Consider the following 14,856-nt stretch of genomic DNA (forward strand, 5'->3'; position numbering starts at 1 on the left):
AGGCGCCAGAAAAAAGGGCCGATGGTCGAGGTCAACCCCACGGCCACCGGACCCCTTAATTTGTTTTGGAATTATCCCACATCCACCGCAACAGACAACCACATATGGTATATATAACCATATATCCCATGTATAATCCAACGAAGCGCAGAGATATATGCCACCAAAGTTTCATGCGAATATATGTTGCTATGTATGAATGTTAATCCATATCAAAACGCCGAAGTGTCAGGCGGGGGTTTCGACCCACCGACCTCCAACTTTATATACCAACGCCTTCACACCTTCGGGCTAACCAGAATGTCAAGGGCGGAGCTTGGTAAACCAAGCCACCAAAACTTTGTTTAAGGTTTATGCAGGTGCCGAACCAGTCAAACCACCAACGTGCAGACCAAGGTGGTATTGTGCAGACATAAGTGGTTTTGCAGAGGGCAGAGGCGGTTTTGGATTTCTCCAGGGGGTCTAGAGGTCACAGAGGCCAAATATGGGCAAGTTTATACTTGTTTGACTCGAAATTTCGAGCTGAACACAATGGTGAGATCCTTTTTCTCATTTGAGTCTCTGTTTTTGAGCTCATGTCTGTAAAAGCATTTTGAAGACTAATAAAGCAGTCACACTAGAAGCTAAGGACCCGGACAGGTAGCCAGGAAGTCTAGTGAACTTCGTTATCAAATTGTTGATGTGTTGATAAGTTTGATTATGTTTCAATTTGCTTATGTGTTTATGTTATTTGCAATATTTTCGATCCATTGCACTAAGTAACATAAGCAAACTTCACACAATGTCTATAATACCTTTTTCATTAACGGATCAACCACTATGGGCACTACGAGTTTTTGGTTATGCCATTTGGGCTAACCAACGCTCTCGCGACTTTCTAGTCCTATATGAACCATGTGTTCAATAAGCAGTTGCAGAAGTACTTGTTGGTCTTCTTTGATGACATATTGGTCTACAGCAAGACATGGGAAGACCACTTGAGGCACTTGGACGAGGTGTTGGGAATTCTGGAGAAGGAATTATATGCAAAAGAGTCCAAGTGTGAGTTTGGTATGATGGAGATGCTCTATCTAGGGCATGTGATTGGTCACAATGGGGCATGGGTGCATCAAGACAAAATATGGCAAATCATTGAATGGCCCACCCCAAAGAATGTCACAGAGTTGAAGAGCTTCCTTGGTCTTTGCACTTACTACAGGAAATTTGTTAAGGGGTTTTCACAATTAACAGCTCCTCTTATAGACCTCACTAAAAAGGGAGCCTTCAGCTGGTTGGAGAAAGCACAGGAAACATTCGAGAGGATGAAGGAAGTGATGAGCACTTGCCCTATACTTGCTTAACCTGATTTTATCCAGCCATCCGTGCTGGAATGTGACGCTTCGGGACAAGAATAGGAGCAATTCTTATGCAGAATCAACACCCCATAGCATTCGAAAGTCGCAAGCTTAGAGATTATGAGTTGCACTATTCAATATATGACAAGGAAATGTTGGCCATAATGCATGCATTGGCCAAATTCAGGTAGTATCTGGTGGGATGCAGATTTAAGATAAAAGCAAACCATAACAGCCTGAAGTTCATCATGGGGCAGAAGGAACTGAGTGAGAAGTAGCAAAAGTGGACAAGCAAGTTGCAGGCCTACGACTTTGAGATAGAGTATGTCAAGGGAAAGAACAACATAGTTGTTGATGCTCTATCAAGGATCCCACCCACTTTCTCACTCATAGAGATGACAGAAGATTGGAAGTCGTTGTTGCTGGTAGAATATTCAAAGAATAAATTTGCTTGTGAAATTCTAGAGGGATTGATATGCGATTACAGGTACTAGGTTATGAATGACATTATTTACTATAAGACCAAATCTATCTTGTGCCAGAATCAAAACTCAAAGAGTGAATCATGCAATCAGCTCACAGCTCACCCTTGGCAGGGCATCTGAGATATCTAAAGAATTACAGGAATGTCAGAGAGAGGTTCACCTGAAAGGCCTCAAGACAGATGTGTTGAGATTTATAAAGGAGTGCAACACTTTCCAACGAAACAAGACAGGGCACACCCATCCAGTAGGGTTGTTGCAGCCCCTCCCCATCCCAGAGCATAAGTGGGAGAGTGTTTCCATGGAATTTATCACTGGCTTACCTCCGGTGCAGGGCAAAGATTGCATATATGTGGTGGTAGATTGGCTCACAAAATTTGCCCATTTCTTTGCCATATCATCAAAATATTCAGCTTCACAGGTGGCCGAGCTATTTTTCAAGGAGGTTTTCAGATTGCATGGGTTGCCAAAAAACATTGTCAGTGATAGAGATAGCAGGTTCATGGGCGGCTTCTAGCAAGAGCTTTTCAGACTTGTGGGGACTGAGCTAACTCCGAGCACTAGCTACCACCCACAGACTGATGGGCAAACAAAGATAGTCAACAAATGGCTGGAAGGCTATCTCAGGAATTACGTGACTGGTCAACAAAAGACATGGGTGAAGTGGTTGCATCTGGGGGAACATTGCTACAATAACACTTTCTACATGTCCATCGGCATGACTCACTTCAAAGCATTATATGGATTTGACACCTCGACTTTTGCAGACAGAATATTTGGGGACAGTCGGGCGCCACTGGCCAAAGACTGGATCCAAGAGAGCTAAGACATTTTAAAAGTCCTCAAGGACAATTTACATATGGCTCAGAACCAACAGAAACTATATGTAGACAGACACAGGGAGCGCAACTTTGAAGTGGGAGATATGGTATACCTCCGTCTTCAGCCCCACAGACAGTCTTCACTGAAAACCAAAGGGGCAGAAAAGTTAAACCCAAGTTCTACAGGCCATTCAAGATTTTGAGAAGAGTAGGAGAAGTGGCTTATGAACTCGAGCTTCCGGAGGGATGTAAAATTCACAACGTCTTTCATGTCTCATGCCTCAAAAAGACCTTGGGGCAGCATGTTATTATTTCCACAAAGCTTCCACCATTGGATGAGGAAGGAGAATTGGTCTTAGTTCCCGAGAAGATCCTAGATTCAAGGGAAAGGAAGTTGCGGAACAAAACAATCAAGGAGTACCTGGTAAAATGGAAATATTTACTGGTAGAAGATGCTACCTAGGAAGGTGAACAAGTGCTCAAACATCCTAAATTGAATTGCTTGAGGACAAGCAATCTTGGGCGGGGAGGACTATAATGTCCCCGACCACTTAGGAAGCTTATGACGGAGTCCACTAGCCTAAAGTGGTTCCCATAGGCTAAAGCGGGGAAATATTTAATAAAGGGGACTTAAATTACCTAAGGAAAACATTATAAAGTCCAAAAAGGAGAATGGGTGATATTTCCTAGGAAAATGAGTAGTCACTTTAACTCTATAAAGTGAAATATCATAAAGTGGCTTTATAAAAGTGAATTTAATAAAAAGGGAAGGTGAAAAGGAAACCCTAAACTCGTAAAAGAAGGAAACTGATGAAACTCTCCTCATTCGTGCATTTTGAGTTTTTGGAGAAAGAGCTCTTGGAGAGATTATGAAGGAGAAGCTTAGAGTTTTTGCAACACTAGCCGCCATAGCAGACTTCGGTGTTGAAACCAGACACCCTAGTTTGGATTTTGAGAGTGAATTCACTCAAATTTCACCTCTGAGCTTGAATGGAAAATAAGATTTACAAGAAACACTGAGGTAACCAAGTGTTATCAGTTGATTTTATTAACTTATTAGGTATTTCCATTTCATCATACAGGTTGAAGGAGAAGTTATAAAGGGCCAAGTTACCAAGTTTGAATCTGGCCAACATTTGCTCAAAGAGAGAGACTCGAACCAGTGAGTTAGAGGTTCAAATCCCTGGAGGTCGAAATGCTAATACTGGGCTTCTAATAAATGATTTTTCTCTGCTGGAAAAAGGGACGAAATACCATTCTCATACCCTGGATGAGTCCTGTGAGAAATTGCTGAAGATTGAAGGAGGAAGCTGAATAGAGGTCGAGTCCTTAACCAGAGAAGTCTGCACTCATTTTATTTGGCTGGACGTGGATTCTGTTCTTGCTGGAGGTCATTTCTTTGCTGGGGTGGCCATGTATCTGTGTTGGAGAAGCTGTGGGCACTTATCTCTCACTGCTGGGTGCTATTTAGAAGAAGAATGACAGCGGCATACTTGAAATAGTGACTCCTCTTCATTGACTGGACCTGAGGCATTCTTCCTGAGTTTAAACCGATTTCTGGGCAAGAGATTTGAACCAGTGATAGCTGGGAAGTTTTCTGAGTGATTGGGGAGCTGATATAAAGAGCTGGGCCTGCATGTTATCTCCTGGCAGCGTATTTCTCAAGCCAAGTATGAGACTATCATTTCAGACTGAACTATAACTGCTGTATGTCTCATTTAAAGGCTGTCATAAAAAATCAGGCTCCATATTTCTAAGTCCCTTACTGTGTATTCTGATTTTAATGAGAAAACTATTCTATGGGCTGCCTTATCATATATAATGATGTTATGAATTTCTGAGTGCATATAGTGAATGTATATTTGTTATTTCTTGGAAGCTGGTCGGTGCATGTAATGTTGAATGCATTGTTCATAAAACAAAATTCACATAGAGCACCTACAGTGAAGTGTAGACCATATGTTGAAGGAATTTGTTACTGAAAAAAAACCCAAATCAAAGCCCAGAAATTTTGAGATAAACTAGCAGTTTTCCCATCTGGAATATTACAAAGTCCGTAAAGGGCAGGGGACCTTGGTTGTGTTGACAGTGGGCCATAGTCCCATTGTTAACACTTAGACTAGCTCTTTGTCTTGTAGGGTCTCCCTCTCCAAGGCCTGCTAGATTTTGTGGTAACAGGCTACATAGTTATGGAAAGGGTGAACTAGGGGGCAACCCCACTTAGCCATTTTGTTTTGTACGTGGATCGATCCAAGCAATTGGACAATTCCAAAGGGAAGCTTCAAATTGTGCAGGATTTTGACTTCATCTGACACAAAGATCTGATGACCAAAGATGCCATGCTCAAAGGAACCGCTCCTAAGTGAATTCGAAAATTATTAAAGGGGCTAAGTCAATAATGGGGGCGAATTCTTTCCAAGACCAAACACACTCCCTTGATCATCAAACCAGACCAATTTAAGGTGTTAATTTCATGCTCCTGCAAGGTTGAGGTAAGGTATAAACTCAACAACAATCTTTTTTCTAAAAATTCCAAAACTTATATTTTCAGCATTTAGCTTAGGATCAATTGGCTTGCTGGTTTTTCATTCATTTATTTTTATTAGCAATGCTTGCTTTGGATAATATTGTTAAAATTGATAGATCTAATGAAGGATAGGTACAACCATTAGATTACCTGGAGAGCAGCTGAACCAACACGCCAAGTATCTACTTGCCATTTAACTTGTCCCCCTGCTTTGATGACTCTATCTCTTTCTTCCATGCAGCTTGCAACATGGTCCTGAATAAATATGAAATTCAGAGCCATCATGATGATGCTTATTAAAGCAATAGCAGATATTTCCTTTTACCTGAATGAAACTTGAGAAGAAATATTAATATGCTCACCTTACTAAGAGCAACTGCATGTCCTTTTCTGCACAAAATTGTCCTACAGTCACCAGCATTTGCTACGAAAACTCTGTTTTCTACAATCAATGCTACTGCAGCAGTGCAACCAGGGTGCCAATCCTTACGTTGACCTTTTGTTGTATAACAATGCAATTCCAGTTCATTACGAAACAAGATGTCCGTTCTAATAAATGCATTCACCAATGCTTCTGATGGGCTGCAATTTCAAGAACCAAACATTGGGAGGAATTTTACTGGTAAGCGAGTAGAAAGACAAAAAGTTTGGAATAAGAACTAGCTTAATCAAGCTTGTCAAATTGTTAAGTAATTCAGAGCATTGGTTTGGAGCATACTTCATTGATTTTATCAAATCAGTCCTGGAATATTGAAACCCTATGAAAATATCTAGTTGAGCACCAGGGAGTACATCAAATATACACACCTTTGGAATGAACCAAATGAATGCAAAATTCCTGGTATGGCATTTACTGCAAACTGTGCAGCTGCAGCACCTGAAAAAACATGAACATGATCAGGACCCGGATCCCTACTGCCCAAGATGAAGGATGCAAGACAATTCAGTTAATAAATTACCTCGATGACCATCAAAGATACCAAATGCAAAAGCATGTTTCTCATTTCCCAAATGAGGCAACAAAAAGTGTGTGTCCTCCATCATTTCTCGCCTACCACAAGTGGCAAATGAACCCCATGATAATGTTGGATGATACGCAGGATGTTCGGCTAAAGTTTTAATCCATTTCTTAACAGAAAACTGATCATCAGATTGGATTTTCTCTGCAGTTATTGCACCTTGATATGACCAATTGATATCCACTTGATTTTGATCATTATAGTTAAATGGAGCTGGACACTGTTGGTTTGCATCCAAAAGAGTATTAACATCTCTGTTCTTATTTTCTAGTACCTCATGCTTATATTGGGCAATAATTGATTCCAATCTTTTAACCAAAAAATCAATGGAAGGGCGCTGCACAGGATTGCCATCCCAGCATAGCTTTATTAGTGACAATAGACTGGATGGGAGCCCTGACTCTGGACCAGCAAGTACTGGGCGCAATCCTTCAGAGGTAATAGCTGCTGTAAGTTGTTGTTCAGTATAAGTCATTTCTAGTACTGTGTGAGCCTGTAGCCAAGCAGCATAAGCATCAAGAAAGTCAAAATTGAAACTATATTCCAAACATATTTCAAGTGGAAAAGCAATAACTTAACATATCTCCTTTTGGACACATAATCATGAAAATCTGGGATTTGACTTTTAGGTTACAACTAGAAAAACCAAATATCATTATTGTTGAAATCATGTTCAAAGATAAGCTTTACTTTTTGAATATTATACTTTATAAACAAAAAGATATTTTGATAGTCAACTTATAAACTCCAATCAGTTAATATATTAGTAAATTAAAACTCTGATAAGTTATGAGTCATGACTCATTAAATAGCAGTCACTACATCGGTGTCATTTCTTTATTCCCGCTCATTGTTGGAGAACATACTCACTCACCCAAAGATAAAGGCCCATAACTGGGAACCCAGAGGGCTTACCTGAGCCTCAGTCCGAAGGTCAGTGTAAGGAACAACACCTGTCACAAGTTCACTGTCCCCAGGGCAGAGGACTGAAAAACATCAGCATCGCACACAAGAAATGGCTTGCACAGAAAACATAAGAATTGATATTTCAATTTTTGCAACTTCTCAATTTATCAATTCACTTTCATAAATTTAACCATTTATTGCATTCCTTCTTTGACTTACTTGCATTCATCTTCTATTTTCTCTTAAACAAACATATTTTTGCAGCAAGGCCAGCCACAAGGATTGGTCAAAAATTAAAACACAAGATAAAACAAAATATCATATACAGTATGACATCGCAATGACCATAATCAAGGTGGAACTTCAGCGACTTGAAAAGTTAATGAGAAGAAGATAATTTGGAAAAATAAAAATATCATAGTTTATTCAAAGAAGTCAAAGACCACTTGCAAAGGCATCTGCACTGTTGAGATTCAAGATGAGAGGATCCGATGGAACCAACAAGAAAAACCCTAATTCTCAAATAAAGAGATTAATCCAGCACTAGGGAAAAATAACCCCCAAGAGAGAAAATAAACCCAAGCATAAGCATGATAAAAATAGAAATAACCCAAGCAGAGAGATAATCCAAGCACAAGAGAGCACAAAACTTTGATGGTGCCCTTACGCACAATACTTTAAGAAAGATGGAAAAGACTCCAGTTGAATGATTATTACAAATGAGAATTGGTGCATATATACACAATTCAAGGGATAGGGCACTTTCCTGAAGAGGGGTAGAGTCTACATTAACTAAGTTGGCCTTCACTAAACCTAAATATAATAAATGATGAAATATAGAGTTGGCCACAAGTGAAGCTTATACCGTTTCCAACATCTCAACATCCCCCCTTAAGCTGAATATGGGATCACAAAGAAGATGATAAATACAAATGAGAGTGGCTCTATAAACACCTAACTGAATACAATGTTGGCATTAACCAAAAAAATCAGAGTGGGTGCATAAACATCCATCTCAATAGAAGGTCGGCCTTGTCCAGAATTAAGGTTGGGTGTATAATACCCAACTCAATATAAGGTCAGTCATAACAAAAAAAGAGTAGGTGTATATACCAATGTTGCAAACATCGGCGAGGGGAAAAAATCGGAAAAAATCGTAAAAAATCAGTAAACATCGGCAACATTAAAAAAATAAAATAAAAAAGTCATTTTTTTTCAATTTTTTAAGTATCTAAAGCATCCACGATTTTTTGACGATTTTTATGATTTTTTGGCGATATTTACGATTTCATTGCAATTTTTATGATTTTTATTGCAATTTTTTCACGATTTTTTGGCAATTTTTACGATTTTTTCAAAATGAAAAAATCGCCGATTAAATCGCCATGTCGAAAAAATCGTGATTTTCGCGACACTGTTATATACTATAAATACCCAACTCGTTACTCAATATAAGGTCATTTGTAGCCAAAAAAGAGTCGGTTTATTATACCTAATTAAAATATAGGGCTTGTCATAGCCAAGAAATACCAGTAGGCTTATAAATAATAGACTAAATGCAAAGTCAATTGTAGTCAAAAATGAAGATTACGCCCTTGTATTCAATATCCACCCTTAATTTGAATGGGTGTGTAACGAATAAGGTACGTATACCTGCAATAATCTTCAGAATACTTCGAAGACAAAAACATCCATTGTAGGACAAGTAATTATATATAAGAATATTTAAATACAAGTGAGATGATTAGAAAAAAGAGTGAGGGTCTGGTTATATACCTAGGCAGGTACCTCTTCGCAAATAGGCATGTCCTTAGAGACATGCCTCTTCAATACTAATTACTAGTTAATTAATCATTAATTATGATTATTATTGTTTCCATTACTTTTTATTATTTTTCTATAAATTATATTCATAACACTACTGTTAAAATTGGCAACTAGGGCCAAACTCCATGTGGGTCTTCTTATTCATGGCAGCCAATGTCACATGGTTCGGGTTTGGGTTCGAGTTCGGGTTCGGCAATGACTAGGTTCGGTTTGAATTTGAATTTTTTGATGAGGTTCGAATGAGGTTCGCCATTAGGTTGGTGTGTATATATATATATAATGAAGTATAGGATAAAATAATAAAAAATCAACATCAGTAAACATCAAAAATGTTATCAAGGACATGGAAACTGCTAGGATAAATTACAAGCTTGAGTTGTGATGTGAGGTTATGAGTTTTGATCTATGGACTTGGTCAATGGCTATGAGGTTCACCGAAACTCAAAAATATTTTAAGATTCGCAAAAATTCAAACCTTAAGGTTAAAGTTCAACGAACCTTGTGACATAGATGGTAGTTGATATTTTTCTTGGATTCCTCTCATTGAGAGGTGTAGGATTGATCGAAAGATCATCCGATTCCGATAAGTATTCATGGAGATATGAATTTATTTGTATTATGGGGGAATTCGTCAAGGTCGGCCAGCAACCAAATTGCCCCCATTTATCCTCAACGTTTTACTATAAAAGGAGGTGGCTTGCAAATCATTTGTCACTCATCTCATGTGATCTTTTCCTCTCCACTCGTTTGGGTTTTGGTAGAAGCCTAATTCCTATACGTTGTTATGGAAGCCTAAATCCTATACGTTGTCATGGAATGGATGCCCTAAATCCTATACGTTGTCATGGAATGGAAGCCTAATTCCTATGCGCTGTTACGAAAACCTAAATCCTATACGTTGTCATGGAATGGAAGCCTAATTCCTATATGTTGTTATGGAAGCCTAAATCCTATACGTTGTCATGGAATGGATGCCCTAAATCCTATACGTTGTCATGGAATGGATGCCTAATTCCTATACGCTATTATGGAAGCCTAAATCCTATACACTGTCATGGAATGGAAGCCTAATTCCTATACGTTGTTATGGAAGCCTAAATCCTATATGTTGTCACAGAAGGGATGCCTAAACTATACACTGACATCCTTATGCTAAACGTTGTCATGGAGGATCTAGTCTCCTAGCCGCAGTACACGCAGCAAGAAGGGACACTTATACTCTGGTTCGAAGAGGCTTTCATCTAGCCCTATCCACAATAAAGGAGGTCCACTCTCAGCTGAGAATTTACAAGTTATAGCTTGTTGCTTTGCTAGGCTACAGGCCATAGCAAGTAGCTAAGGCCACAAGCCATAGCAAGCAACTAAGGTTGTCTTGAGCAATGTTGCAGGAAGCGTCACCCCCAGCGGTTCTAAGGCCCGAAGCGCGTCCCGTGCGGATGCGTCCAGGAAGCGTCCCCGGAAGCGCGCTTCCGCCTGTTTTGGACGCTTCTGGACGCTTCTGCCTGTTTTGGACGCTTCCTAGACGCTTCCTAGACGCTTCCTGGACGCTTCCTAGACGCTTCCTGGACGCTTCCGCCTGTTTTGGACGCTTCTGCCTGTTTGGGATGTTTGTTTCAAGTATAAATGCAAAAAAATATAAATATATATATATATAGCAGACACTTCGCTTCCTAGATTTTTGGAAAATGACGCTTTCGCGTCCCCGCTTCCAAAAAACGTCCCCGCTTCGTGCAACATTGGTCCTGAGGTCACAATGCAGCATGTATTATATAATGGTGCAACATAGTGCACAGTGATGGGTACAGCAGTGAATGGTGCAGCATAGTGCACAGTGACAGTGGTGCAGCACAGTGATGCATAGTGCAGCATGATGAATAGTATAGCATGATGATGAAGAACAGCATGTTGGGTACAGCATGATGAGGTACAGCTCAGTGATGGAGCAGCATGGTGCAGCACAGTGATGATGGAGATGGTGATGGTGCAGCACAATGATGATGGGCATGGTATGATGGTGCAGCACAGTGATAGCTACAGCAAGGTGATGGAATCACCTGTGTTCAAATCAGCTACCTCATGTGACATCTTCTTAGAGAAGATCTCTGCTCTTATTTTGACAAGTCAAAGTGTTGACTTCTGATGTAAATGTACTATCTCTCTTTCTCTCTGTCCTGAACTATTGAAGAACATAAGAAGAATTGATCAAGGATTTCCCCACATTGGGGTTTGTCCCTGGCTGGCGCCACATCTTGTGTCCTCTTGTTTTGGCTTGTCTTCTGCGATTTATGTTTATGTTCTATCTACATTTTACTATCATGCTAAATGTGATTGCTAATCTGGAATTCATATTGAGCTAATATTGAAAATTGAAGTAAATTTTCTATCAGCATAGAAGATACCTAAAATTAACATGGTATTAGAGGTGAGGCGAAGACAAAGCCCAAGCAAGAGTGAAAGAGCAATCACCGAATACAGTTGGACAAGGTCAAAGGCTCAATGGGTTCCTCATCCCTCTTCCCGGTTGAAGTCAAGCTCCATGAAAAATCTATCATGGATGGAAGATGTCTCTGAATCTGACATTGGAAGAACAAGAAGTGTTGGATTACGTGAAGGGTAAAATCCAGGAGCCTTCAGAAAATGCACCAGCAACAAAGAACAAGTACACTAAGGGTGGATGGAAAGGCAAACGCCTTGCTTACAATAAGTTTGGCGATTATGCGAAGGAGTGCCCGATTAGAAGGGACACATCACTTGATAATGATAACAATCATTCCAGGGGCATCTTCAGTGATCGAAGGAATGACATGTACAATGGCACAGGAAAAAGGAATGCTGGTCATCTCGGAAATGGTCGACTCTTCAAGAAAGCGAGGATCTCCAGGTATGAAGAATCAAATGTTGTTTCGGATAAGTAAGAGGAGTTCAGCCCTCTTCACTACCTCTCCTCCGGACACTTTGGAAAAGTGGTATATTGATAATGGTGCTTCAAGGCACTTCACTGGACACAGGGAAGTTCTCTCTAATCTGAGAGAGAAGGAAACAACTTGGAGATTATTCTTAGACACGATGCCACCTATCCTGTAAAGGGAGTAGGGAATGCTATTCTTCAATTGGATCGAGGTATATGTACCTGATCTCAAGAAGAGCCTAGTGTCCATTTTGGCAATGGAAAGGTTTCAAGGTGGCAATCATCAATGGAAAGGTAAGTGTTTGAAAAAATAATTTTAAGATGCTTTTGAGTTCAGGGTTGGCAATTTGTATCAAGGTGAAGGAAGTCCATTGGGGACTATGTCGGTTGACACATCTCTTCTATCGCACCAGAGGTCTGCTCATTATGGGGCCCTACCTGATGTGAGACAGATGGTGAAAGGGATGCCTGAATTCAAGAAGAGCATGGAGATACATGTCCTAGATGTACAGAAGAAAAACTTACAAGGGGACTATTCCCCTCATGTAGCAAGTCCACAGATTTGGAACAACCCGAGGGGTTTGATATTCAAGATCGGCAATCTCATGTATGCAGGTGGAAGAAAGCCCTTTATGGTTTGAAGCTAGCACCCGGGCTTGATATGAGAGGATTGATAGCTATCTGATGAAGCTGAGATTCACTAGGGGTGAAGTCGATCCAAACATTTGCTTTGAGGTTATAGATGATAGACCTCTCATACTAGCACCTTATGAGGACGACCTCTTTTTGACAGGTGCAGACCCTCTCATTTGCAAAAGTAAGAGGGAGTTGGATTCCAGATTTGGAATGATGAATAGCAAGCCCGTGACTACCTCGATGAAGCCTAGCTTTAAGAAGTTATGCGGTAATGATGCAAGACCTAATTTTGGAAATGCCTCTGAGTTTCATAAACTCATACTAGCATTGATGTTCTTAGTGAACTCCCATCCAGATATATGTTTTGCAATTAGAATGCTGAGCTCATACATGGTTGAGCCTCACTAGATTGGTGCCAAGAATCATTTGAGATATCTTCACGGCACAATCTCTCATGGATTGAGATACACTATCGGAAATGTAAAGCTGCATGATTATTCTGATGTTGATTGGGCAGGCAATGTGGAGGATCGCAAGAGCACTTCTAGGTGTTGGTTCTCTTTGGGTTTTGCTTCGATACCCAGGATGAGCAGGACGCAGAAGCCGATGGTTTTGAGCACCGATGAGGCCGGATACATAGTAGTGAGTATGGCCCCCTGTGAAGCTTGTCTAGTTGTGGAAGCTCTTCCGTGAGCTGTTTGGACACGTGTTGGATAACGTCATGATCTTCTGTGGCAACCAAAGGGGGATTCGTTTGTTAAGGAATCACGTGTTCTATGATCGCTCCAAGCATATAGACATCAGGTACCACTTTATTTAGGATATGGTACATCGAGGAGCAAGAAGGCTCCATTGCATTGGCACTGATGCGCAGGTCGTCGATATTCTGTCAAAGCCTCTCGGAAAGGTCAAATTCTTGACCTTCTGAGAATGACTAGGAGTCGTGGAGAGACTCTCTCCTAAGGATCCTGTATGATATGGACATTGAGCTCTGGGAGCTCTTGGGGGCTTGGGGGTACATCATGGAGTGATGAGAAACCATAGGGTGAGTGGTTCAACCTTCCCCTAGTGGTCTGCTATGTAGGCAGGATGAGTGGTTCATCCTTCTCCTACAAAGACACAGTCATAGGGTGAGTGGTTTAGCCTTCCCCTATTGATTTGTTGTGTACAGGGTGAGTGGTTCAGCATTCCCCTGGGATACCCCTAGCGACATGTAGGCAGGATGAGTGGTTCATCCTTCTCCTACTGAGACATCCTACTCATGCAATCTAGGACTCATGGGAAGTACCTCTCATCTGGCCAATGAGTAGGGAAATGAGGATAGGGACAATACTAGTACCAATGGACGCATCGTGTTACTATCGTACTCCCTATGCTAGGATGATATTGATCTTGGATCAATTGAAACTGACTTCAGGTTAGTAATAGTGATATAACTCACTCTCTTTTGGAACTGATTTCGGATCAGTAAGAGTGGTATGATACACTCTTTATTTGGGACTAATTTCGGATCAGTAAGAGTGGTATGAGACACTCTCTTTTATATGGCACTGACTTAGGGTCAATAGAGGATGGTATGATACATTCTCGATCACTTCTTCTTCTTCATAGTTCAGCAGAGCAGTTCAGGACACTGATGGCAGAGATAGTACAGTCTGGCAGATGGATTAGCAGATGGAGTTCTCCCTAATTGAGAGGGAGAGTTAAAACTAGCACTAGGGCCAAACTCCATGTGGGTCTTCTTATTCATGGCAGCTAATATTTTTCTTGGATTCCTCTCATCGAGAGGTGTAGGATTGATCTAAAGATCATCCGATTCCGATAAGTATTCATGGAGATATGAATTTATTTGTGTTATGGGACAATTCGTCAAGGTCGGCCAGCAACCAAATTGCCCCCATCTATCCTCAACGTTTTACTATAAAAGGAGGTGGCTTGCAAGTCATTTGTCACTCATCTCATGTGATCTTTTCCTCTCCACTCGTTTGGGTTTTGGTGGAAGGAAAAGTCACTAAGAGTATATGCTGCCCTAATGGATGCCCTAAATCCTATACGTTGTCATGGAATGGAAGCCTAATTCTTATACGCTGTTATGGAAGCCTAAATCCTATACGTTTTCATGGAATGGATGCCCTAAATCCTATACGGTGTCATGGAATGGAAGCCTAATTCCTATACGATGTTATGGAATCCTAAATCCTATACATTGTCATGGAATGGAAGCCTAATTCCTATACGTTGTTATGGAAGCCTAAATCCTATACCTTGTCATGGAATGGATGCCCTAAATCCTATACGATGTCATGGAATGGAAGCCAAATTCCTATACGCTGTTATGGAAGCCTAAATCCTATACGTTGTCATGGAATGGAAGCCTAATTCCTATACGATGTTAT

The 14,856-nt window shown here is 40.5% G+C and overlaps 1 protein-coding gene across 1 annotated transcript in view; it reads right to left on the reverse strand.

Moving 5' to 3' along the window:
- LOC149157663 (protein kinase family protein / protein phosphatase 2C (PP2C) family protein) overlaps window positions 1–14,856 on the reverse strand; it is a 169,674-nt gene that overhangs the window by 35,127 nt on the left and 119,691 nt on the right. The window contains exons 6-10 of the mRNA XM_089435949.1: window positions 7,099–7,150; window positions 6,124–6,676; window positions 5,972–6,041; window positions 5,527–5,746; window positions 5,315–5,419 (exon numbers count right to left, since the gene is read on the reverse strand). Coding sequence (XP_089292075.1) covers window positions 5,315–5,419; window positions 5,527–5,746; window positions 5,972–6,041; window positions 6,124–6,676; window positions 7,099–7,150 — 1,000 coding nt within the window. The remainder of the gene's footprint in view (window positions 1–5,314; window positions 5,420–5,526; window positions 5,747–5,971; window positions 6,042–6,123; window positions 6,677–7,098; window positions 7,151–14,856) is intronic.

Source organism: Pinus tabuliformis, chromosome 5_2 (genome assembly GCF_031772625.1).
Source record: "Pinus tabuliformis cultivar Carrire ecotype Pingquan chromosome 5_2, CPIR1, whole genome shotgun sequence".
Lineage (NCBI taxonomy): Eukaryota > Viridiplantae > Streptophyta > Pinopsida > Pinales > Pinaceae > Pinus > Pinus tabuliformis.